Source organism: Euwallacea similis, chromosome 10 (assembly GCF_039881205.1).
Source record: "Euwallacea similis isolate ESF13 chromosome 10, ESF131.1, whole genome shotgun sequence".
NCBI lineage: Eukaryota > Metazoa > Arthropoda > Insecta > Coleoptera > Curculionidae > Euwallacea > Euwallacea similis.
Genome location: NC_089618.1, coordinates 3,628,367 through 3,652,470, shown reverse-complemented (window position 1 = coordinate 3,652,470; position 24,104 = coordinate 3,628,367). Strand labels below are relative to the sequence as shown.

Genomic DNA, 24,104 nt, shown 5'->3' with positions numbered 1-24,104 from the left:
ACTTTTATTTTGGTAAAACCCAACAACAAAAATGGCACTCACTACTTCTTTACCACCTCCCTCAAAAACTCTCCCCACTCGCCACTCCACTTCTTCAAAGCCTCCCTCTTCAGCTCCTCCTCCATGCTGCTGAACCAAATGGAGTTGAAGGCCAGTTGCTTTAGCAGCCTCAAATCCCCATGTTTACTGGCCATGGCCATAAAAGTTACGTACCAGTCGTAACTGAGCCCTTTGGCCCCCCAGAAGCTGGGATCATCGGGGGTTATCACCACTGGATAGCCATTGGCTAGGAGGTGGTTGGCTGGGTGGTTGCGCAGATCCGTAACCAGGCCTAAGACCTGGTTGGAAATGGGGCAAATTTCGAGGGCGATATTGCGATCACGCGCCATTCTGAGCACCTCTGGGTGCTTGAGGATGGCGTATGCATGTCCGATCCGGCTTGAATTGAGCATAACCGCATCTAGGAGGTTCTCGTCTGTGCTGGTGCCGCTCCATAAGGTTTCGCCAGCGTGCAGGAACAATTTGGTGCTTTGCCCCATTTTGCTCAATTCTGGGATAAATTCCTTCAAAGCCCTTCCTACACAAAAGGTTTTCAATACCCAGGTTTTTTGAGGAATTTAGTGTTTACCGGCATCCTCTTGCCCAACCAAATCAAAGCCTGCAATGAAGTTGGGAAATTTCTCACTCATCCTCAAGAGGAAGTCCCTGTAGAACTCAATAACACTGCTATTTGTCAAGCGTTGCGGAGCCAAAATGAGTTTGACCCCCCAAAACCCTGTATAATCCTGCATAAACTGATTGGCAGTCTCATACCAAATTCTCACAGTTTCCTCCTGGTCATGCACGACTCCCTCTAAATCATAGAGCCTCGGTACTGAGCTCCTGAACTCCAGGTATCTCACATTGTCCTCATAGAGCTCTGTGAGGGCCTGAGCAAATGGTGAAGCTAAGAAGATTTGGTTAAATTTAGCCTCACCTGGTAAAAATAGTCCTTAAACACTGGTTTATAACTGAGGAGAGGACCGATTGAGTGGAAAGTACTCTGGAACAGTTTCCAAACAGCGTTGGTGTCACTCACAATTAAGTCATTGCGTATTATCGTCAGTTGGTTCCTCAGTTTGAGGTCAAATGAGGAGTCGCTGCGGCGCAGCTCTGTTAGGGGCCTCCACTGAGCGTTTGGGGGCGATTTGAAAAATTTTAAGTCGATATTCTCACCCTCATTTAGTTTGCCGTAAAGATTTTCCCTGCAAGGGAACATTTTTGATTAAACAAACTTAAATGCACACCAAGTCACCTGAAGGTAATATTCCAGAATACGTAGTCACTCGAAGCCAATGCAGTGCTGTGCGAATGCAGCGAGGCCCCCTTAGGCAACTTCTTGAGAAGCCGAAAAACCCCAGATCCGTCTATATGCCTCTTAGCCTTGAAAAAGTGCTGCCCTGCCCAAAACCTCTCGGGCTCCCTAAAACCCTCCTCCAGCTCCTCATTTTTCAGCCGCATCAGCACTTTATTGGCCATTTCTTCTTCCTGGCTGAGCCTCAACTGCCCTCCCAAAGCTTTGCCGAGCTCTCTCAGCAGCAGTTTTTCTCTTGCTTTGTCGTAGTCTTCAAATGGGGATGGTAGGTGCCTGGATTGGGCCATGGAGAGGTACACGAAGAGGATCTTCAAGAAAAGCTGCATGTCGAGTGGGTGAGCACTGATTGCAATTACTGAAGCCGAGCTGAAAGTTTTTTAAAAGGTTTCTCGCCTGAGTAAGCCCCTATCTGGGTTTTATGGCAGGACCCCCAAAGACGTCAGCGGCGTAGAATTGTACATAGCAAAAGAGCCAAACTTTTAGTCGCGAATTAGCTGCTTTTTACAACGTAGTTCTCTTGGTACTTTCTCCTAAGCGGCCTCGTAAATTAACTCCAGGCAATGATGATTAATGGTACTTTTTTATTCCTTTTTGGCCCCCTAAATTATAACGCCACTGGCAATGAAATAATCGATTTGCACTGTAAAATTTAAGCATAGTTCAAATTATAAAACAAGAAACCCTGAGGCGGAGATTGACCATTGACACTATTGGGCAACCACTTGGTGTTTCAAAACCACGTTTTTGCTTCAATTAAACGTTCTAGATCGTAATTAAATCGTTGCAAATAAAATCGGTCACTGTTAAAGGTAATAACCATTCAGATCACCGCTGCTCTAAGGCTTTTTGCTTCATTTTGGAGTATTCTAGAAGTTATGGTTATTAAAAAAGTGAATTTATGCAGATTTCTGGGAGAGAACTACCAAAATAGACCTCTGCGCTAATAAATAAAATTTTAAAAAATTGTCTGTAATTAGTAACATTTTCAGCATTTCAGGTAAGAAGCAGTGACGTAGCGGACTCTCGTTTAAGGACTAAATCATAAGTTGAGCGATTAGAACCTTGACAAAAACGAAAAATTGTATTTGGCAAAATAGGCCTTTGGCACCAATAAATTTCTGGCTGAGTAATCCCTTAAATGTTGTTTATGAACAGTAAAATTTTCAGCTTGATTGCTGAAGGAAGAGTGGCGTAGTTGGCCCTCAACTGAATCATTACTTTGCCGAGGTAACCATTACAAAAAAGAAACATTTTAATCGCCAAAATGGACCTTCCACAACAATCAATTTTTGGCTCAATAACCCCTCAAATGTTGCCTATAAATAGTCGACACTTCAACCTGGTTGCTAAAGAAACAGTGGCGCAGTGAACTTTCATTTAAGAACTGAATCAAAACTATATTCATCTCTGATGAACAAGACAGTCAAAGCGTGTTTGGACCTGTCTGTTGTTGATACACGTTCAAACGAGTTATACACATCTACGTCAACGTCTGTTTCCCTGCCACCTTACTGTAAGCTTCTAGCTAATGATCCACATCCTATATATAGATCGATCAATTTACTCTCTGATCCTGCGTCATTTGCACGGAAAAACATTATCTCTAGTTCTAGAGCGATGGCAGTACTATTACTGTTGCGGTTCGTCTTCCACCAGTACTCAATTTAACGTTTGGGTGCACGTGTGATTTCAACGTCATTATAGCACTATGACAGTGCGAAAACTCTCGAACATTGTTAGATCTGTAAGTAACAGTTTTCGGTAAAGAGGGTAACCCCCCAAGTTCGTCACTTAACAGAATTCCATCTGTATTGATTGGCAGATAAAGCAAAACATATCGGTGAAGATCAGTTTTAGGGCTAGATCGTGTGGTGAACCACCTAGAGAGCTTTCAATACGGGAAAATGTTAAAAATCATGCCATTATTATTTTTCAAGGTGAAAGTGGTGGTGTACCTGTGTAGTTTGGTGATACTAGTGATGACGACGAACGCTAAAAGTGACCAGTATTTGCAAAAAAGGGCTGAGATTCTGAAGGAGGAGGAGAAGGAGTTTTCGGGGGGTCAGGAGAATCTTACCGAAAACGAAGAGAAAGTGAACAGGTACTTGCTGCAGCTGAAACAGCTGGAGCTTTGGCAGTTCTACAACAATTCCAGTGAATTTTTGCCTGCCAGGAACTTTCTGGAGGCGAGAGAGGAGATCGACAAATCCGAGGTAATGGGAAATCTCCCTTCAAAGCAAAATATTCAGTGTAGAATTCCTAGGTCTTCAAATTCATTAGGAAGCTGCCAAAGGGGGCTTCACTGCACACCCACATGCTCGCCGCTGTAAACGTAGATTACATAATTAAAAATTTCACTTACATGGACCACGTCTATGGGTGCAGAAACGAAATGGGAGTTTTCAAGTTGAGAGTGATGGAAAGCCCTAAAGAGGACGCAAATTGCTCTTGGAAAAGTCTGAAGACCTACAGGAAAGAGTACGAAGAAAGAGGACGGGATTTTGACTTATTTCTCAGAAACCAGATGGCTCTGAATCACACTGCAGTGAATCAAAGCAAGAATGAAGTCTGGACAAAATTCAAAAACACCTTCTCATGCATCTACGATTTAGTGTCGTATAGACCATTTTTCCAGCGCTACATCTACCGGCTGCTAGAGGAACTATATGAGGACAATGTCTTCTACACAGAGCTGAGAGGTATTTAGGTAGTCCTCAACCTCAAAAGTGAAATCAAATTTTTCTTATAATAAAGGAACCTTCATGCCACTATATGATCTCAGCACCACCTACGACACAAAAGTCTTCTTTGACACATTTATTGAGACTGTAGAAGATTTCAAATCGACCCATCCAAACTTTATGGGGGTGAAGTACATCCACTGCATCTACAGAGGGGTTGACCCTACCACCGTAAGGGCCAACCTATCGCAGCTACGCAATTTCTTCGAAGCCTATCCAGACTTCGTTGCCGGTCGGTACTTCCCCTAACGCTATTCCAAATCTAACCTAAAACTTTCCAGGGCTGGACTTTGTAGGTCAGGAAGAGGAAGGGCATAACATAATAGATTTCTATGCGGAACTGTTGGAATTTTCCAAAGATTTAAAGTTCTTCTTCCATGCTGGAGAAACCAACCAGTTCGGACATGTCGATCTCAACTTGGTGGATGCAATGTTGTTGAATTGTTCCAGGATCGGGCACGGGTTTGCCCTGGCAAAGCACCCTAAGTTGATAGCGATGGGCATGGCGCAGGGGGTGGCTGTGGAGCTGAGTCCCATTTCCAATCAGGTGTTGAAGGTAAAGGTGGAAATGTGTTCTCTCCTGTTTATCTTTTGAGCAGGAAATTCACAACAATGTGCAGATTCTAGATATTTCCTTGTGCAGATTCCTTCATCTGAGAGAATGAAAGCAAGCACTCTTCTTTTTCTGAATCTGGACCTCGAAAAATCCTATAACAAGCAGATTATCTGCAGACGTTCATAGTTTTCTGAGCCCTCCTTTCTCCTTCCTTTAAGCGACTTTCCCTGGAAAATTAATTTAGTCATTAATTCCAGTTAAACGAGGACCCTCGCAATCATCCAGCCTCAGTCCTCCTGTCTCAAGACTATCCAGTGGTCATCAGCAATGACGATCCCGCGGCCTGGGACGCCACTGGCCTGAGCTACGATTGGTAAGCAGGTTTACGTTTTTAAGACCAGACAATAATGGAACCCTTTAGGTACGTCACGTTTATGTCGATGACGTGGAAGAATCAGGGCTTAAGGGTGTTGAAGAAGTGGGCCAAAGATTCCATAGAGTTCAGTGCGATGACCGACAAATCATTGGCTCGTGGGAAGTGGCACATGCAGTGGGATGACTTTGTGGACCGCATGGCAGAAACTGTGAATGTATCGTTTAGAGAATAAAGACCGCATGAGTTTGTGCTTTATTATTAAAATTGGAAACTATACATGGCAGACGATCATAAGGGCCTTAGGGCAGGGTCGATAATATCGATGCAACCAATATTGGAATAGCAGAAGAAGAAAACTCCCCCATTCCTCCCTTACTTCCTTCACAACAATTGCTTCCTTTCACGAATCATTTCACGATTGTTCAGGAAGTAGCTTAAGACTTCTACTGCCAAATCTGCCTCCTTTGTATTTTCCTGGAAAATCGGTTATTAAGCTAAAGTCCTTTGCATAGATGGGTACTGCTAACCCATGTTTCATTCTCGAACTTCACCCCATATCCCAGATGCTTATTGGTTGTGATGAAGGGTTGCTACTCTATGATACAGAAGAAATAACTATTGATTACATAGGTTGGCTCTAGGTTGCTTACCATCCTCTGGAAGAGGACTCAGAAGATTCTTCATATCCTCGATAGACAACTCCCGAATGGCTGCGGCCTCATGTTGCAGCACGCAGGAACACAAAAAAACAAAAAGCCTTATTTTACTTCTAGATCATACTGCAGATATTCGTATATAAGCTAATAAATACTTCAAGCCAATAATCAATTTTTTTCTTTAAAAGATTGCTCTTTAATTCCTCGTTGACTATTTTAATCGAAAGGGTTGTGAATAATAGGGGAAGACCTAGTAATTTCGGACGGGTTTCCATGCAGAATATTGTCAAACAGCTACAAAAACGTTCTCCTGATTTGATTCAAATTTGAAAAATATTTATCACTAATCCAAAACGTGTTTTTCAAATTGCCTCTTGAACATGCAGATTTATAACTAAGGGATTAAAGCGGCTTTCGGTTACTGTTACATTTTATAAAATATCGGTAAATAAATGTTGATCACGAGCAATCATTGCTTATTTTAGGCATAATGATGCGATTGTTTGCGCACCGATAGTCATTTGCCCTTGAGGTGTTTGAGCATTTTTTTATTGGCTTAAGGAGCATTTGTTCCGAACACCATCAAATTTAGAACACTCAACGCAGAGCAAGTGGAAGCAATTCGAAAAATACATATAAGAAAAAACTTGTTTTGTCCTGCGTTGGGTGATTCTTCACAAATTACAGTCAAATCTTCATCTACATATTGCATAAAATTAACGCTTTTCTAAGGCTTCAACCCTGCTTAACTAAAGTCGATGCAACCTATAGATAGTGGGTAGCAGATCTGTGTCTCACTCAGTATTTTTTTCTCTTTCCCCTTCTGGATCGCTAGTCTCATCCTCAGTGACTAGGCAGTAGATCGCTAATGGAAGCTGTTCTTCCGAATCCAGATTCTATTGAATCGTTTTGTCATGCTTCGTGAAGCTGTAATATCTGAGATCATACCTGGATCTTTAGGGGCGTTTCGTGAGTTAAATCGTAGCCGCGAAGGAACTTTTTCTTGACAAAAGAGTGTCCCTCTATTTAGATACAATTTGGATAGAAGTGTAGAATGGTCTTGTACAGGGACTTCATTTAAAATTTCGGCAAGTTCCTGCCTTGTTAGTTTCTTAGAGCTACCCACTGCGCAGCTCTGGTTAACACCACCAGAAGCTCTAAAACGCACATTAAGGCTGCTGACATTAAAGGCATTTTCAAGTTTTAAATTCAACAATTTCGTTAGCTCTTTTCGGAAAAATTAGGTCATCGGCACTAGCGGCACCAGCGGATGTAGGTACTTATCAGTTACTTACGTTAAAAATCAGAGATTTCAAGAGTCAACATCATTAATCATATTGGAGATACATGACTCGAATCTGCTCCAAACAAATTAAACTTAGTTTCTCCTGTTTTCTCCATGACGTGGAATTTGCATTGTAAACATGGAGCCGAATTTAGCTGGAAATACATAATAGGTTTTAAATGGGCGGCCGATTGGTTGTCCAGGGTTTACTGATTTGGATTACATTAATCCAGAAGATTTGGGTATAAAGCTTCCAATTGGAATTTTTGGTTTGCAGGTCTATTTACTAGCTAAATCCCTTTTCGAGGAAACTTAATACTATACAGCCAAGTAAAAAATTTCTCGCACCATGTCACTAACTTAATAATCCCCCAAATGGTGCGCTACTGACTTTCTGTAGATCGAGGACTCTAAATTTTAATAACAGAAAAAAACGCAAATATGTTTAATGAACATCCAGGGTCGCAACACGCGCAGGTTAAAGGAGTCGTGACCTAACAAACTCTATTTCCAAGGCCAAATTGTTTTTAAAAAGTTTTCCCTTCAGCCGGAGGTTTCACAGAACATCACAGACCCAACCGATCCAAAGATCGCTCATAAGTTGGCCCAATTTTCAAAAATTTAAACGCAAGTTTGCTTATATTGCGGGTAGATGGTGCCAGGGTTCAACTGCACTTGTCAAACCGAGTGTCGTCTCCTGCGTCTAGATGGCCCGCGTGTTCTATGAGGGGAAATTGCCATCAGGGACTTAGGTCGAAGTGCACAGGTAAACAAAGCCTAATGGATTATGGATTTTTTAAGCGTTTGTGCTAAATGCGAGGGTGAAACTTCCCGGAACCCATGTCGCACGCTCGAACAAATTCCAACAGAGAAACTTTGCTCCGAATAGAAATTGCGAGCCAAAAATTTCCGACATCCAAACATGAGTGATTGATCATGTTTGGTTGGAATAACGGCCGTGAAAAGGATTAAAAGCTCTGTTTCCCGTCAATTAATTAATTTTTGTAGACGTGCATTGTCGGCCGTATGGCTCTTCAACTTTCAATGCATTACTAGAACAACAAATTAGCTAATAACTAAAATAAGCAGTGATGACCTGGAATTCTGTGCGAACTAATCCCCGGATGGTTAAATCGTGTGTTTGGAAAACACAGGTTCAGAAATTCTTGAATCAGGCAGGTAGGGGAGACACAGGCAATCGCCCCCATACAATATTTCACATATTTCACATATACAATAGTATATTGACTAATCGAATGAAAGTTAATATTCAGGATTAAACCGGTGTCAGATTGAGATTAACTTAATCCAGCAAATACCACTAATCTTATAATGTCTCTGTTTACGAGCCTGGGAAGACCATTTATGGATCGGTAGTACCATCCTCAGTCGAACGTGACATGGAGAAGTCAATGGTTCTTGTGAGTGCTTTATTGGTGATGTCCTCGTGGGCTCTTGGGGAGACCCTCAGGGAGCTGACCATGAAGGACATGAGGGAGATGCTGACTTACATGCCTGAGACTGGTAATTGAGACTCGAGGAATTTGATGTAATATAACAAAAAAATGATTTGTCTTCAGATTGGCAGCCTTTCATCCGGGACAAAGTCGATGTGGGATACAAAGTTGAGATTCAGCTTCAAAAATGGGTAAGAATTAATTAGGTCCTTTTAGAGGAATTATGTGCTAACTGAAGGGTGCTCAGGAAAATAAGGAGGAAGCAATTCTCTCAAGGGAAATCTTCCACTATTTTCTGGACAACCAAGAGGAGATTCGCAAGAGGAAAGAGCTGCTTAACGCAGAGGCCCTCACCGAACTGATTTGTTACCCAGACCCTATTGGTTGCATCGACACAGATGATCCAGGCATCAGGCCGTTTTGATCTCCCAAAATGAAAGCACTGTTCAAGTAGTAATTACTGTTCTTTAAGGTAGAAATATACTTTATTTCTGCAAGAGCTGCAAAGAGAAACTCGTGTTTCATTTCTACAGTGCGGTTCTAAATGTTAAAAATGGACATCATTTTGCTCCTGACAAAAATGCTATTAGCAAATTCCTGCCTTACATTAACGAAAGTTTGTGGGTTAATTAATGTGCAAACTTTTGTAATTCGTCGTCGCAATTCAACCAAATTTTCTGGTGGTGTAACAAAAACCTTTGATTTAACATGGCCCTCTTAAAAAAAGTCTAGGGGTGTAAAATCGGAAGATCTTGCAGGCCATTCAATTGGGCTACGTCATCCAATCCAGTTTCCTACAAAATATTTAGCTAATTGCGCCCATTGGGGTCGTCTTGTGTATTGCATTTTTACAACATTTATTGTTTTCTGTTTATAGTTTTTTTTTTCGAAAACTAACTGAAAAATTTTTCTGCATGCATATTTCAGGGGAAACTTTTTTACCCCATTTAATATTGGTTTTGAATTTTAAGAAATTACTAATTTGTTTAAAAGTTAAAAAAAGGCGGGAGAGGGGAGGGGGCCGGTTGTAATTTAGAACCGCACTGTATAGGTGATCATATATTTAAAAATAATTTAAAATCGCATTAAAAAATTACGTGGTATCCTACATAGTAACATTTTAACCATGTAATATAAATATCAATATTCGTCTTAGCCTAATTAAAACCATATTAATTAAAACAACAATATCACATCCGTCATATTAAATCATTGTTAATCAAACTCCCTATAGAAAGCTTTAATTAGTATCAAAATATGTGCTCTCCTGAATACACAGGACTAGTCGGTGTGGTAGGAATATTAGGTGGGTGTCTTCGTTGCATGAAGGTCTTTAACCTCGAACTCGGTATCACTGACGGCAAGTTTTCCTTATAAAAAAAAATCTTATTAAAAAACCATGATGGGGGCGTTAAAGCTCACCTCCCGACTCCATTGGGAGCTCAAAGCCGCCTCCATATCCAGACGCTGCCCAGGAACAAGTATTAGCAACCTCCGGATCAGGTCTTTCGACAGCTCTGAAATGGCAGAGAAATATTCTTCAGGGAAGCAATAGTCACATTTTAAAATGTTGGCGGTGGTCTCCTCCATGGAGTCGTCCAAGAAGGGGGAGACCCCGCTGAGGAGAACGTAGAGAAACACCCCAGCGGCCCAGAAATCGGTGTGTCTGCCTACAGGTTGGCCCAGCACCAGCTCGGGGGAGGCAAATTCGAGACATGCGGGAGGTAGAATCACGTTTTTGGAGGTATTGACTGAGTCTCCGAAGTCCACGAGTTTGACCACTGGAGGGGAGAAAGAGGTGTCTGCCATCACGTTCTCGGGCTGAAGGAAAGCGCGTAAATAACAAAATTTCAACTCTCCTGAGATTAAACCTTGACATCCAAGTGGACCAAATCCTTTCTGTGCAGCCACCCCAGGGCAGACATAAGTTGCCTGCAATACAGCCTCGCGTCTCCTTCCAGGTAATCACCATTGTTGCTGAGGAAGTGAAACAAGAGAGGCCCCTTTACCCTTGAGGAAATTCATCTTATAAAGTCCAATGATTTATTTAAGGATTCAGAGACATACAACTCCAGAACTATAGTATCAGTCCCAGGCACTGGGGCGTTGTCAAAGAGGGCCAAAGACCGGATTATGTTAGGGTGCTCCATTTGGGCCAGAAGGGCGTATTCAGCCTGCGTGATGTGGTGCGCCTGCTTCCGCCTAGTCACCTGCTTCAGGGCGACTTGCACGTTTGTGCCTGGAATAATTTTTAGAACCAAAAATTCCATGATAATTAATGGGAATTTACCTCTGTCTTTGGCCAACCTGACGATGGAAAATCGCCCCCTGCTGATCTCCTCCAGCTCGATGTATCTCCGGTTGAACTGTTCTTGCTGCCACAAAAGGGTGTCTGCTACAGGAAGGGCTACAGCCACTGTTGGGAGGCTGACAGCCAGGTTATGGCACGAAACAAGACGAAAACTGAAAGTTTTCTCCAATAAAGTATCATTTTGCGGCAATAAACAATTTATTGCCGCAAAATTATCCAAACGAAAAACATCACGCACGCCAATAGTTTTAATCCTAAAAGCAGTGACGGTCGGCTAGAAATTAAAAAATTCCGACCGTCCCTGAACACTAGACAGGGACGTACTAAGCCCCGATCCAACAAACGATTTTTGAAATTCGAGGTCTAAAACCAATTTTAAATGCGCTGCTGCCCTGCAGAGTGCTTAGTAAAGCATTTTTATAAATCTACCTGTAGGTTTCCCCTGGTACTAAATTGTCGACAGTAAAGGACGTCCCAGCAATGGGCACTTTAGACGTAGCTGAAGTCCATTCCCCCGAACCCAGCTTGCAGTACTCGATGAAAAAGTGCCAGTTTTGGGAATTATCCCATTCCAGTACGACGCTGTTCGACGTCAGTACTTGAATTCGGGGTTCGGCTGAAAAATGACCCAAAGATGTCGCCGTAAACTGAAAAGCTTTACAAGAAAAACACTTTTTAAAGGAACATACCTAAGCAAGAGTTGTTATGTTTAACGGTAAGAAGACACGTGCAACTGGCTGACCCATGGTCATTCGTCACCGTAAATGAGTACGTCCCCGAATCACTGGGCTTGGCATTTTCCAGACTCAACACGGCCACGCCCTCGTCATTGCTGTCCAGCATAAACCTGCCATTCCTCAAAATGCACAAGTTGGGATCTAGTTTCTTCCAGCTCTGCCTGCAATTAGGCCCGCAATGACGCACCCGGCACTTCAGGATGACCTTTGATCCCCCCTGGACGGTGACATCCTTCAGCCTGTCCCGGAATTCTGGAAGGGGTCCTTCGGGAATGGTCGTGGGGGCCTGACCGTTGATGGGGGAGAGTTTTGAAGATGTTTTTTTTAACCTAGAAGTCATGTGTGGTGGTGGAGTTTGTACGGAGGTCGATGGAGAATACCCAAAGTTCCAAGGCCTGCGGGCGCAGCCAGAAATAACGCATGAGGGGAGCCAGATTTTCTGGTGCACTGTGTTTATCAGGACTAAGTAGCCTTGGTTTTCGTCGAATTTGACCACAGTGAGAGCTTCGCCCAGATTTACTCCTGGGTGTTCTCGGGTTACCACCGCCTGAGTTCCTGGGGCGAGGATGTGGTTTTCGCACTGCAAAAGCAACATTCACAACACCGACAAACATGGTACAAAGTGGCACATTCAGACATGCAAAAAGCCACACAGAACTCCCTTAGTTAGTAGATCATGCCCACCGTCAGCCATTCCCAGGCTGCATTAGTAAAATAAAAAATAAATATGTAAAGAAACTTTTGTTTTATTGTTTTCTCTGGCTAACAAACACTTACTCGTCGAAGTCATCAACTAGACAAAATTACCTTAAACTACCACGCACTATTAGTCCTCGATATAACTTTAACGTTCACTTAAACTATATCACAGCCTTTAGGGTTAGTTTTTACTGGTTTGGTGTAACCGGAAGTTAGGGAAGAAAGAACAGGGGATTAGGTTACCTGGAGAAAAAGAGAAATTTCTTGTTATACAGGCATGCCCCCGAATGTAACGCTACTGTATGTCCAAGACTGTACAGGGTGATTTAAAGCTGTGAGATCAAACCTCTAGGGATTATCCAGTGCAACAATAAAAAGACATAAGAGTATAAGAAATCACGTCGCAGTAATTCGTGCAAACAGCACTTGCCCTGTTTCCACTGGCGTTGCTTAAGCTAGAAACTTTACATGTCGTTACAGGAAGGAATCTAAAGGTATTAAATCGGGCGACGTAGGGGGCCATGAAACTGGAGCACCTCTGCCGATCCAAATATTGACGGAATTGAATAGGAAAGTGTGCAAGCGCACCATCAGGTTACCGTCACATTTGTTGTCGAATGTTTAATGAGACGTTTTCAAAACGTTTCGGTGGAACGTCTTGTAAAGAACGTCTATAGATAGGCCCCGTTAAACGATTAGACAGGAGGTATGGCCTAACCAAATGGTCATGAATAATACCGGCGTACACGTTAACAAGCCCACGAAAATGGCGCATAAAACAAAACGTAAGAAATTGGGTTGTTCGACAATTCGATGAAGCAGCTACTGACAAAACTGAATTCTTGGCTGATAATCAGTGGGAGTCAAATCTTGGACTTTTTATAATTTGTAATGAGATTTCTGGACATGGGTTTTTAGACTCAAATGTCCCTAGAAGTTTGAATCCATGGTTCTGAATCACCCTGTATACAGGTTTACATGGAACCTACCGAATGGTGGGCTTCACTCCACCGCCTATGCAACTCCTGTTTCTCACTCTCCTTTCCAGTTTCCAACACCACAGAGTCGCTCTTGTGTTTATTCCTCAAAGTGCTCTTAAACCCCTCAAAGAAATTTTTCTTCCCAGGTTTGTGGTTGTTGTTTTTGCTATCCGAAGAGTCGCTACACCCCGGAAATCAGTTCCAACGTCATAAGTCAGAAAGGAAACCTTACCTCGAGTTCAAATCGTTCTCTGACGGTATTCCTATGGTGTTGGCTTTGTGGATGTAATGGGTGGGTTTTCGGGGCGGTCTTGCGGACGGCGAGTCAATGGGGGTGGTTCTGGTGAACTCCCACGAACTGTCAGAGCTGCAATTTTAAGTAAAACGAGGTTGCAAATAAAGCTGAGAGAACTTAGGGTAGAATGCAAGAATACTAGTCATGCAAAGCAGCGTACAGAGTTGGTAAATAAATATACAGGATGGCAGAATTGTATTTGTCTAGAAATGAATTATTATTCTATATTAGGTTATTAGGGCTTACTTATTTATATTGGTTGTCATTATTTTACAATGGAAATGTATATATATTAAATTGAGAAAATCCTTAAAATTCCCTTTAAAATCAAGCATCACAATGTGACGTCTGTATTCAAAATAGCAGGTTTTACTCAAAAATAATTTTGGAAATTGCGCTTTTCAATCGTTTCGTTTTCAGAATAATCGACATGCCATCTGCTAACTTACACTCTTCTGTCGCTGGTACAGGCTTCTCTGCATCCAAAACAAATTAAAAAAATAATAATATAAAAGGTGGAAAATTATAACGAAAAAATGTGACCAATTAAAATGATACAGAAAACATAAATAAATAATAAAACATATAGAAAACTTTAAATGAAACTCTCTCATAATTTTCACCTTTTATTCTATGGAAAATGTTCATGTTCATTGCACCGCAATGGAAAATAATAATATTTATATACAAACATACACATCTGATCTATATTTACAACGAATAATAATAATTATACACTGAAAGGCAAAGCTAAGGAAATTCCACAAAAATCATTAATTTTGCCTGCAAGTGTACACCAATAATGGAAAATAACCCTTACACCTAAGTAATACACGCACATTGATTATTTTGCATCTGAGATGTGGGTCCACTTTCATCCCCCTTAAGGGTTCTCTCATAATAACCACCTTCTGGGTGAAATATAAAGCATAGGACAGTGTTTAAAGTCACAATAGTAGTTAATGCTGGGAAATCTTGTTCTTAGCGTCTAGTTTTAAGGGTTGAACCATCCCTGATAAGGGCGAGTTTCAAGGGTTGAATTTTTTACATGGCGTTTCAAGAAAAACTGACGCAACATCCAGAGGTATAAGTAAATAAGTCAATAAGGGAGGTTTCTTGAAACTCCCTGTACAGGTCGATTGCAGTGGCAGTTCATATTTTCCCTAGTAGTTTCTTTCATGGTGAGTTGGTTTATCTAGAAGCGCGGATTGTTTTGAAAACTAAAAATTTATTTTAGCATATAGTTAGAAGGTGCGAGTTCACTTTAATTATCGATTAAAATTCAAGGAATCTCAGAAATTTCTTAGAAATAGACGCGAATGCATGGATGTTTGTATATAGCTATAAGGAAATGAAGGATGCGTCTTTTCTTCTTTCGATTGGTCTCAATCTCAACTCAATAGCTCTTACGGTTCTCAAGATATTAGGATCTAAACAAAAAGTTACACTAGAAGTAAAAAGAGGGATGACGAGGCCAATACACATGCCTTTTGTTTCATTATTTTCTTGTTCAATCCTTGGGAACATTAATTCCGGTTCGTCAGAAACAGCCAGAAATATGTGCACTATAACGGGATAGTATCGGGACCCTTTGCAGGTATTTTTGGAGGTTTGTAACGATCCGAATTGGCTTTCTACTCTATTAAAACAAATTATATGGTTTAAACAACCCCTTGTCGCAAAATGGTGACACCTTATCCTAATTTACTTTTTTCTTATCGCCGAATTGGCAACCATGGTGGTTGACCAAGGAACTGCAGTTGCCAAGTGATGGTGCAGTGAAGCAACCAAAGCGATGTTGTTACTGTTAATTTGGGTCATTTTATTCGACATTTTTACTGGAAAATTTGTTTTCCATATTGTTTCTCTGTCCTTGTTGGATACGTGAACAGTATGCTATTAGCAGCACGAGTTGCTCCGGCAAGTTTGCAATCAGTGTATTTGGAACTGCTGGGATTGATTTTCCTATGGAGGTGTTTTGAAAGGAAAGGGGTTGGCTTGAAGACAGAGGCTAAATAGAAGGCTAAATTGTTAAAATACCGAAATCTAGGATAAATATGAACCAACTACATTGAAAACCTTAAGTCCCTCTCCTCAATTTACCACTTGAACCCGGTTTTTACATTTTGCAGACATGACTATCCTATCTTAACACATAACATATTATCACAGAAACTAAGTGATTGTAAAACTAAAATTTGAATTCCCAGGAAATGAACAATTTAAGCTGGAATTCATGGGCAAACGTTACGTATAGTTCTATTTAAATCTTTGATGCCCTTGAGTTAGTACTGAAGCCAAAGTTACGATTTCACAGACCTTCCAAAGGAAAGGCCTCCAAAACCCAGCCAAATCCTTGGTTATTGCATCCAAAACCAGTAAAGAAAATTAGTGATGTTATATAAACTATAAGAAAGTACCACTAGGTTGATGTTAGAACTTTGCTTATTAGTGACTGACTGGCAGCAACCAATAAGTCGCCAACGTAACTCAGGAATAACAAGAAATCTCATTGCTAGCCGCCTAGATCCAGATAGGCTAGCTTCCGGGATACTCACGATTCCCTAGTTTTCTCTTTCTGATAATCAATGGGCCTCTCGATGGCATTGAGAAAGTCGCGCTGCCTCTGCAGGATGTCCTTGATCGTCTTCAGCCACTGATTGCGCAAGTCCTCAGATTGAGCCGAGCATACGAAGCCCATGGTTGAGTGAATGTTCTTAGCCTCGGAAACGCTCGGGCTTCTATTCGGTTCCGTTGATTTGATGACGAAACAGCCATCGTCTCGCGAGTCGTCTAACACCATCTTGTTGACCTGCGCATGCATAATTTTCTCTTTTTCTGATAACTAATTGATAGGGTTAACATTAACCTGTATGTGCGCCTTGTAAATGTATTGCGGGCTAGTGAACTGCGTCTTTTTGCCCACGATCTCCGAGAAAATTATACTCTGTTCAAAGAGGAACACTTGTAGCTCCTTGTTTTTACCCACCACTGTGGGATTTTGGCCTGGAAGGTCCGACACATTGAGCAAGCCATGGAGTAACAGTATGCCTTGCGCGGTTATCTTTCCTGCCTAAAATTCTCAATATAAATTCCACTTAAAATACTTCAATATTGGGACAGAAAGCTACCTCAAAGCCTTGCAGTCGTCCAACGTCCATCATGTCGTTGGCGTTCTTGGGCACTACCACCATGATCATGTAAGCGGCCCTCAGAGCTTCTGTTTCGCTCTTAATGCCGGCCCTTTCAGTGTATTTCAGAATATCTTTTAGCATTAGCTGGTACTTCATGATGCGCTGAACCGGTTTGATTAGCAAGTCGCAAAGCTGTAGTTTGTGACCTAAAAGGTGTACATTGATTTAAATGGTGCGGAGAATTTTTTGAAAGACCGAAGACTCCTCAAAAATATCAATATTTACTTGACGTTAAGGCAGTTTTGACCGTTCCAGTACGTTATTACACGAAATATGCTTTCATATATCAAATTAAGGATATATCTAAAATATAAGAAAAGTGGATGTCAGAACTCACCCAGCTTAACTCTCAACTCTTCGAAGTAAGTGTCTAAATGCTCTGCCACTATGAACTCAGAAATTGGCTTATTCTTACAATATATCACATACATTTGCAGCTTGCGCTCGTATCTTTTGAATAGTTGCGCCAGCTCTTCCGGATTTTCAATAGCTGTCCTCAGTGACTTAAGAAAGTGGCTGCAAAAGAGCATTTTTTAACCACGTCTTACATTTTACAAAATCTTACTTCTTGTGCCAGTCATAGATGTTTTCTATATTGCCAAAAACCATCTTATCTTTGCCCTCGCGCAGGTCTTCGGGCATGGGAATCTCACAGTCTTTGTCCCGCATTGTTGCAATGTAGCCGTCCACTATAAGGGACAAATCGCGTACGTAGGTCTCTTCAGTGTCCACCAATTCCTGCAGCACGTAGTGGCGCTTCTTGAGGAAAGATTCGATTTTTTGAGGGTCGATTTCCACCTGAGAATTGAGCTTTAATGCGAGTTTTGAGTTTTGACGGTGGTAAAAATACCTGTTTGTCGCTTTCATCCCCGCTGAAGGCCAAAGCGGCAGCCTCATTTGAGGAGTACTGAGCGGATAAATCTCTATGACTGTCCAGGCTGAAATCGGACAGGGCTTCTGAGCTGCGAGTATTTCTGAGCGCTGAGTGTCTTTCTTTGTTTTCAGAGTGTTGCTCCTGTTAGAAAAAAATCGTAAATAATGATTGCTGAATGCGATTTGAGGCATGCCTTAAAATTACGAATGTACCATGCATTTATTTGCCTGGATTTCTGGAAGAATTAGACAGCTATTCAAATTCGTGAAATTTCTAAAATATCCCTAAAAAACCTCTAGGGAAGGCTAAATATCCCAAAGGTTCCAAAGAAGAGTAAAAATACTTTGATCATGCATTGACTAATGGAGATCAGTGCCACCTCACCAAAGCATGCAAAATCCAAGTGTTTACATCCTACTTTATTTATATTCAGCACTTCGAATTGAAGTCAAAACCATCAAATAATAGCAGGAAACGTAACTTCGGTTTGCATCTAAACGACTTATTTCCTATCAAAGTTCAATGAACAAATTTGCCTCCGCACTATTCCGATAAGGATCGTAAACATGCATTAGTAATTACTGTTTACTAACTAAACCGGGATTCCCGCTATCGTGACTAAAACAATAAGCACTCTGTATATAGGCCAAATTCGAGAGGGAGGAAACAAAAGACTACTGTCATACGGGGGTGCATTCGCAAACAAAAGCAAACACATCGCACCATTCTCTCCTTGACGATTTGCTCGATCTCGGCCAAATCGGCTGAGGTGCCCCCTTCTAACGATTTTATCGTGAGGCTAGAAACCTAGAGAAGGACAGAAACAAAGTAGTACTAGTCACCCTCTAAGAAGGAAGTTGCGTGCCACCCCTGTAGTGGTGTTTTTATCGAGTTTAACTTACCCTTTTGCAAGGATTCTCCTCGATATCAGGTACCCCCGGAGGAGGTTGCGGTACCAGAATGGGTTCCTGTATGGGCTTCATGGGTGGAGGCAGCTCGCACTCTTCATCCACTTCATCCCCGTTGGTGATTTCAGCCCCTAAAAGTCGAAATAAGCAAAGGGGGTCAGTAAGGTGAGGAAGAGCCTTACCGAGGGATTTGGCCCCTTTTAAGGGCGTGGTTCTGTCATCCTCCTCTTCTCCTTCTGACACAGAGGATTTGTTGTTGCCCATGTCGGTTGGGGGCACCTGGAAATTAAAGGAACGTTCTAAAATTTTCTAGAAAGTTCATAATTCATGAATATGTGTAAAATTTAATGAAATTAACGTAAACCAATTTGTTATTTTCTACACGATAACTGAGACTTTTAAGAACATTTGGTCACCTCGCGGATAGCCAAATATTCAAGAGCAGTACGCGAAAATTGCTCTTTTACAGGCTTTTAAATTAAATCTAAAAAATCATTAATTACACGGCGTCAAACTGCAATTTCCAGGAACATGTGGTCACCTCAGTTTCTGGAAAACTGTTGTTCAAATGGGCTTTTAAATTCAATCCAATATATCCTTAACTTGACCTAAATGAGTGGTAATTTCCAGGAACATGTTTTTAATTCACTTTAATGGACCCTGAACATTTGGCCACCTAAAAAGGTGCCGAAATATTCAGTGCCAGCAAGCTTAAACGCGCACGTGTTTTTATGATTTTACCCTATCTTCTTAATCATTGACTAATCATGTGGCCACTAACTTTGAAGATGATGCCCCCACATCCTTTGCGGATCTGATTAGCTGGAAAAAACAACTTTAACCTTCAAAAACAGGCCAAACAAATACGCCTTAAACAGTCTACACGAAGAGTGATTGGGTCGGGCAATGTTTAGACTCACGTTTAACATGTTTATGCATTCCGCAGGAAAATTTGGAGCAAATCCTGCTACTTTTACATCCTTAAAAGCTCACCATATTATCGATTTGGCTCGCTGAATTATCGATACTGATTCCGACGATTTTCTTCATAAAAAATGCAGGCCCTTATCGATTCTCGGGCTTATTTCGATACTCACGTAAACGGGGATGCAGGAGAAGCGTCTGAAGAAATTCACCCTCATTTCGAACTCGTTACGAAACACTTTTATCTACAAACGTAATCTTATCTCTCACATGCTTAAACACCGACTGATACAACTGGAGTTTAGGTTTGTGCAAAAGTGGGCATGTTTGTTTAAGCCAAATTTAGCCTGTCAGCTATATTATGAGAAATAAAATTGTTGAGTGGATTTGTTCTGTTTTAAGTGCGTTTCCAGTGAGAACTCAACGAGAGATGAGGCTTGAAAGGAGTGAAATGCACCCAGTTCTGCGGGTGAGTCACGTTGCTTGGCAGATAAGAAATTGGTTTTCTCAGGTATACGTGTGTGAAAATGAATAATAATAATTTGGAAACTTTCATTGGAATTTATCAATGCTTTGAAGGAATTTTAACCGATATTTTCACAACAATGGGGACAAGCTGATAACCTTAATGGGATTCGTACGCGACCATAATAATGTTAAATTTCAACCTCAGAGGTAGGTAATTGGAGTAATTCGAGCCTTTTCAGCTTACTGCCGATTTTTTTCGAACATCTGGAACTTTTCGCTCCTCGCCGCATAAACACATATAAGTCATACTACGTATGAAATACAGACGAAATTTCAGAACCTATACAAGCCGTTAACGAATCTCCGAGATGGTTTATTATGCTAATCAAAACATCGTAATAACGACTAAAACGTGTGCACCAGTTACTACGAAACGATCCTTTACTTTGTGTTTTATGAAGATGCAATTTAAGTTTGTCAAAAGTAGGCAACAAAGCCGATTTGCAGCGTAGCTACCAGAGGAGAAGAGGTACGTCAAATCTGTAGCGGTGGTCGAATTCGCGAGAAAAAACCAGCTGGAAATATGGGGAAACTCGGCAGATTTAACTTGAGGAGTAAGAAAGTTAATTAACGTGATCATGAGGCGTTAGCAATACGAGGATAAGGATAGTTCATTGGGGAAAAACGTTAAAGATGAGAACTATTGAATAGAGGTAGGTGCCTCTGCTACCAACTTGTAAAACCAGCGATGAATAAAGAAGATATTTGCATCTTTAATATTATTCCTCTTCCAGACAACTCCAACTTATGCATATTTTTAATGCATTAAAAGAACTTGTGTGTGTTCTTCGTAGCTAGAGCCTCGCGAGTTAACTAAACAACAATTTAAAGAAATATGCAAAAGAGCTTTAACATTATACTCAGGACTATGGCCTCACATGTCCTAATTGCAATAACATATCCAGAGCATCTGCCCGCTGGGCATTAAGATGCATCTCTATATTTTCCAGTTAGGTTGGCAACTTTCTTATAGTCAGAGATAAGACTTACCCCTCATTTGCATCTATTTTTCCCACCGATTAGCAATGTTCTAATAAAATTTCACTTACGTACGCTCCCCGTTCGGGTCTTATCGCGACTTATCTTCGGTGACGCAATTGCAAGCAAAACCCAAACAAACGGGCACTTACCCTGATTCTCTTATCTGACCCAGTTTTCTTCAGGGGCGGCCTTGGGTCTATCGGAGGCTGGGACTTCTCGACTTTGCCCTGGGATAGTTTACGCAGGGGCGGCGGTAGCCATTTCCTCCTGAAACAGACCCTTATTGTATAACCACGCAAAAGGGGATTGTTTGAGGGTATACAGGAAATCGTAGAGATAGAGAAGGACCGCGTCGAGCTGAAACTGCACACTGTCCATTTCGCGACAAAAGACCGGTCGAAACTGATCCGAAATCGCGGGTTTGCACCTGGGGCGCATCAGAGACAATCAATGGTAGTTAAACTACGCTAGATTAATCAAGGCTTAGAATCCGACGAAATGAAAATTTTGCTAAACAAGGAATAATAATTTTATAACTTTTTATCTCTAACTAAACATTTACTGGAACGTTACGTAAGGCCTCCCGGCATTCCGGACCTGGGCTCGAGCGCTTTTTAGGATTTTGGGAAATACGCTATTATTAATCACCGCATGAAACATCAGTTTATGCATTAGTACTTGCCCGTCATCTATGAGGTTTTCCACGCTGCCATCCCCATATTGGCATTTGCACCACTTTCTGAGGAACTTTGTCCCTCTACCCATAACACACTAAACACGATAAATCGTCTTTCTACACAGATAAAAACAATCGTCTCAGGCCGTGTTTTTAACTGCACTGTCAATCGGCAAACATACATTTGCAAGTAATGATAACTATGATAAGATAGCGAACAGTGAGAACTTGAGTATACGAAAATTGCCTAAGGAATGGTAGTATTATTGGAAAATGTAGCCTTGTCACCTAGGTGTGACCTACCCACGAGATAAAATTCAATAAAATGAAAAATTTCTCCCAGTTGAGTAAAAATGGAGTTGACAATTAGATTTCTGAGGGAAAAGTGGCTGAAACGAGTACTCACAACAAGGGGTTAGAGAAAAAATTAACGAAGATAAATATGAATATTCAAAGAGGATTTGCAAAATTGAATGTACTTCGTAGTTTTTTTATGGCAACTTTCATCAACAGTACATACATGCATTTCTTTCTCAGGTTTTTCAATTTGAAATGTCTCCCGATTTTTGGCCATTTTCAAGGATTTAACATAAATAAAAATGACTTACCCGCTGAAACCTCTTCTCTTGTTCACTGGCGAGGACGTGTTCACAGCCGAAGCGTCATTCTGTTGCGCTACTGATTCTGCAACCAAAAGAATCACTTTATTAATATTTTTATAGGTTAACGGCATGCAATGCGGGTACTTATGATCTAATGCGATCAAGGCCTCGTCGGTTTATTTTCGCAATGGAAATTACCATTTCGAAATAATTTTTTTCGAAAATGGATTTTCAAGCAAAAATTGGCTGAAAACGAATACCTAGCCGATGGTACTAGGATAAATGATATATAACATGAAAACCAATAATCATAAGTAACGGATAAGGGCTGTAGATGAATTTCATCGGGGTCAGAGCCGAGAAAATAATTACCGGAGTGCATAAAATATGTAAATATATTTTTTATATAATGAGTGGTTTTCCTTTTCTGGTTACCAAATCGATCATTTCTCGCTAATTGCCGTGGAACCTGTTTATTCTAAAGCTCTTTTGTTTGCTGCAAAATATCTCTAAAATTGCACCAAACATCCACTGCAGCTGCATGTAAACAAACATACCTTCAGCAAAGTAAAGCTTTGCCACGCGATCACAAAGTTCGCACACCCTCCTGAAGCTCGATTTGCGCTTTAAGGGTGATTTTCCCTCTTCCTGGTTGCCTGTTGAGGCTCCCAAATCCATTAAAAGCAACTCACAATATAACCAACCGTCAAGAAGACCTCCGGGATGACCAGATTTAGACTCGCGTGACTCACTTATTTTGTTTGTTTTTATGATGGGAAAAGCGGAATTCTCGCGTTGCGAGGGCGTCGGCTTTTAGTTAAAAACTGACTGCACCATGTGAAGAAATCTGCAAAGCGGTTGTTGGTAGTCTTAAGAACTCCATCACCCACCAGTACTTTCGCCATCTTGCACCACCTCACCAATCTGTTATAGTCTCCTAGCGAAGATTAGTGCTCTTAAGGTCCACTAACCAAGTGTAAACGATAAGGTTACATCTAGTCAGAATCTACGACTACCTGCTGTATAGATGCTGAAAATGGGCGTGGATTTTCCCCAAAGGGACATGTAGATAACCTGATTCTCTCGGGTAGGCATTAACACCTGTCTTGCATGAGCCATCTGAAAGTTACCTTGCTCGAGGTTTATTAATCAGCCGGTTAATTATTTAAGCTAATAGACGTTGAAATTACAAGTTCGATAGGGGCATCGTGATGGAATGTTTGCGCTTAAGGGTTTATGAGTGAATGTTACGGGCAAATTTTCAATACGGGGCATCGATGGTAAATTGGGAGTGGTTTAAATGATTAACTGCAAGTTAACGGGGGTTTAACGGTTTGAACAATCAACGGAAGTATGTTGGATTGAGCTTGAGTCGTCTGAGAAAAAATTTAAACTAATTTGAACTCAGTGCAAGTCCAAAATCTGCACAAATCAAATTTTCCTATAAGAACTTTGATTTACGTTTACGGTTATCGTTATCATGCGATAGCCACGCTCGGTTAAACGTTATTTACGGAAAACATCGTCAGATCTGGAAAGGACATCATCATCATCATCGATTCGAGCGAAATTGTCCCGTTATTTAATTCGTTCCCGAAACGTATCCAGATTTATTTATAAGCCATAAAATATACGCGTGTGTGTGTGTGTTTTATTTTCGAGGATTTATAATTAAATCCCTGCGCCATTTCCGAAGGATCTAATCTCGCCAACTACAGCGGTAGGCATTTAATATCGCCTTGAAATCTCCTTTCTTCAAATTCCTCCACAACACATGCAAACAGTTTACATGCGATTTCTATAAGGATGGAACATCTGCTGGCCAAGTGAGCGGATACTCCTTAAAAGGAAACGACTTGATTTCTATTTGCGATGCACGAATTGGTGATTGCAGGGCGACGCCACTGGCCACTAATCAAAACAAATCAAATAAAAGTCGCATCAGGTCTCAGGACGTACCCGGTTCCTTT

At 41.2% G+C, this 24,104-nt stretch overlaps 4 protein-coding genes across 11 annotated transcripts in view; 2 read left to right on the top strand and 2 right to left on the bottom strand.

Moving 5' to 3' along the window:
* LOC136411437 (adenosine deaminase 2-like) lies at positions 1-2,226 on the bottom strand. Its single transcript, XM_066394009.1, has 4 exons — positions 1,295-2,226; positions 977-1,244; positions 629-929; positions 1-577 (listed from the first exon to the last, which is right to left on the bottom strand). Exons 1-4 carry the CDS (start codon positions 1,678-1,680, stop codon positions 42-44), a joined length of 1,491 nt encoding a protein of 496 aa, XP_066250106.1. The 5' UTR covers positions 1,681-2,226; the 3' UTR covers positions 1-41.
* An 804-nt stretch (positions 2,227-3,030) lies between these two features.
* Positions 3,031-5,274, top strand: LOC136411758 (adenosine deaminase 2-like). Its single transcript, XM_066394449.1, has 6 exons — positions 3,031-3,567; positions 3,618-4,053; positions 4,109-4,327; positions 4,377-4,651; positions 4,909-5,024; positions 5,073-5,274. The coding sequence occupies exons 1-6, from the start codon at positions 3,259-3,261 to the stop codon at positions 5,257-5,259; spliced, it is 1,542 nt and encodes a 513-aa protein (XP_066250546.1). The 5' UTR covers positions 3,031-3,258; the 3' UTR covers positions 5,260-5,274.
* Positions 5,275-8,323: 3,049 nt separating this feature from the next.
* On the top strand, positions 8,324-8,937 carry LOC136411529 (uncharacterized). The gene is made up of 3 exons (XM_066394134.1): positions 8,324-8,492; positions 8,549-8,616; positions 8,673-8,937. Exons 1-3 carry the CDS (start codon positions 8,369-8,371, stop codon positions 8,847-8,849), a joined length of 369 nt encoding a protein of 122 aa, XP_066250231.1. The 5' UTR covers positions 8,324-8,368; the 3' UTR covers positions 8,850-8,937.
* A 534-nt stretch (positions 8,938-9,471) lies between these two features.
* The window catches only part of trio (trio Rho guanine nucleotide exchange factor), a 39,931-nt gene continuing 25,298 nt past the window's right edge, over positions 9,472-24,104 (bottom strand). For 4 of the 8 annotated variants that reach the window (XM_066394123.1, XM_066394118.1, XM_066394121.1 and 1 more), the window contains 15 exons: positions 22,141-22,216; positions 21,006-21,123; positions 18,606-18,702; positions 18,418-18,554; positions 18,239-18,322; positions 17,492-17,656; positions 17,207-17,439; positions 16,979-17,157; positions 16,579-16,787; positions 16,317-16,520; positions 16,006-16,259; positions 13,385-13,519; positions 13,162-13,333; positions 11,426-12,053; positions 11,147-11,352 (listed from right to left, as the gene is read on the bottom strand). In XM_066394123.1, coding sequence (XP_066250220.1) covers positions 11,162-11,352; positions 11,426-12,053; positions 13,162-13,333; positions 13,385-13,519; positions 16,006-16,259; positions 16,317-16,520; positions 16,579-16,787; positions 16,979-17,157; positions 17,207-17,439; positions 17,492-17,656; positions 18,239-18,322; positions 18,418-18,554; positions 18,606-18,702; positions 21,006-21,123; positions 22,141-22,216 — 2,882 coding nt within the window. In that variant the 3' untranslated portion in view covers positions 11,147-11,161. Of the gene's footprint in view, positions 9,796-9,847; positions 10,247-10,296; positions 10,436-10,492; positions 10,665-10,715; positions 10,889-11,146; positions 11,353-11,425; positions 12,054-12,250; positions 12,416-13,161; positions 13,334-13,384; positions 13,520-16,005; positions 16,260-16,316; positions 16,521-16,578; positions 16,788-16,978; positions 17,158-17,206; positions 17,440-17,491; positions 17,657-18,238; positions 18,323-18,417; positions 18,555-18,605; positions 18,703-21,005; positions 21,124-22,140; positions 22,217-24,104 lie in introns of those variants that run through there. The other 4 variants (XM_066394124.1, XM_066394119.1, XR_010752333.1 and 1 more) reach the window with 4 other exon arrangements.

Bases quoted from the DNA above. Each gene is read 5' to 3' on its own strand.
- LOC136411758 (XM_066394449.1), top strand. From the start codon at position 3,259: ATGTTAAAAATCATGCCATTATTATTTTTCAAGGTGAAAGTGGTGGTG. The intron at 4,328-4,376 runs GTCGGTACTTCC...AAAACTTTCCAG, and splicing joins CTATCCAGACTTCGTTGCCG to GGCTGGACTTTGTAGGTCAG. The intron at 5,025-5,072 runs GTAAGCAGGTTT...GGAACCCTTTAG, and splicing joins ACTGGCCTGAGCTACGATTG to GTACGTCACGTTTATGTCGA.
- LOC136411437 (XM_066394009.1), bottom strand. From the start codon at position 1,680: ATGCAGCTTTTCTTGAAGATCCTCTTCGTGTACCTCTCCATGGCCCAA. The intron at 1,245-1,294 runs GTGACTTGGTGT...GTTCCCTTGCAG, and splicing joins TTCTGGAATATTACCTTCAG to GGAAAATCTTTACGGCAAAC. The intron at 578-628 runs GTAAACACTAAA...CCTTTTGTGTAG, and splicing joins GGTTGGGCAAGAGGATGCCG to GAAGGGCTTTGAAGGAATTT.
- LOC136411529 (XM_066394134.1), top strand. From the start codon at position 8,369: ATGGAGAAGTCAATGGTTCTTGTGAGTGCTTTATTGGTGATGTCCTCG. The intron at 8,493-8,548 runs GTAATTGAGACT...ATTTGTCTTCAG, and splicing joins GACTTACATGCCTGAGACTG to ATTGGCAGCCTTTCATCCGG. The intron at 8,617-8,672 runs GTAAGAATTAAT...AAGGGTGCTCAG, and splicing joins AGATTCAGCTTCAAAAATGG to GAAAATAAGGAGGAAGCAAT.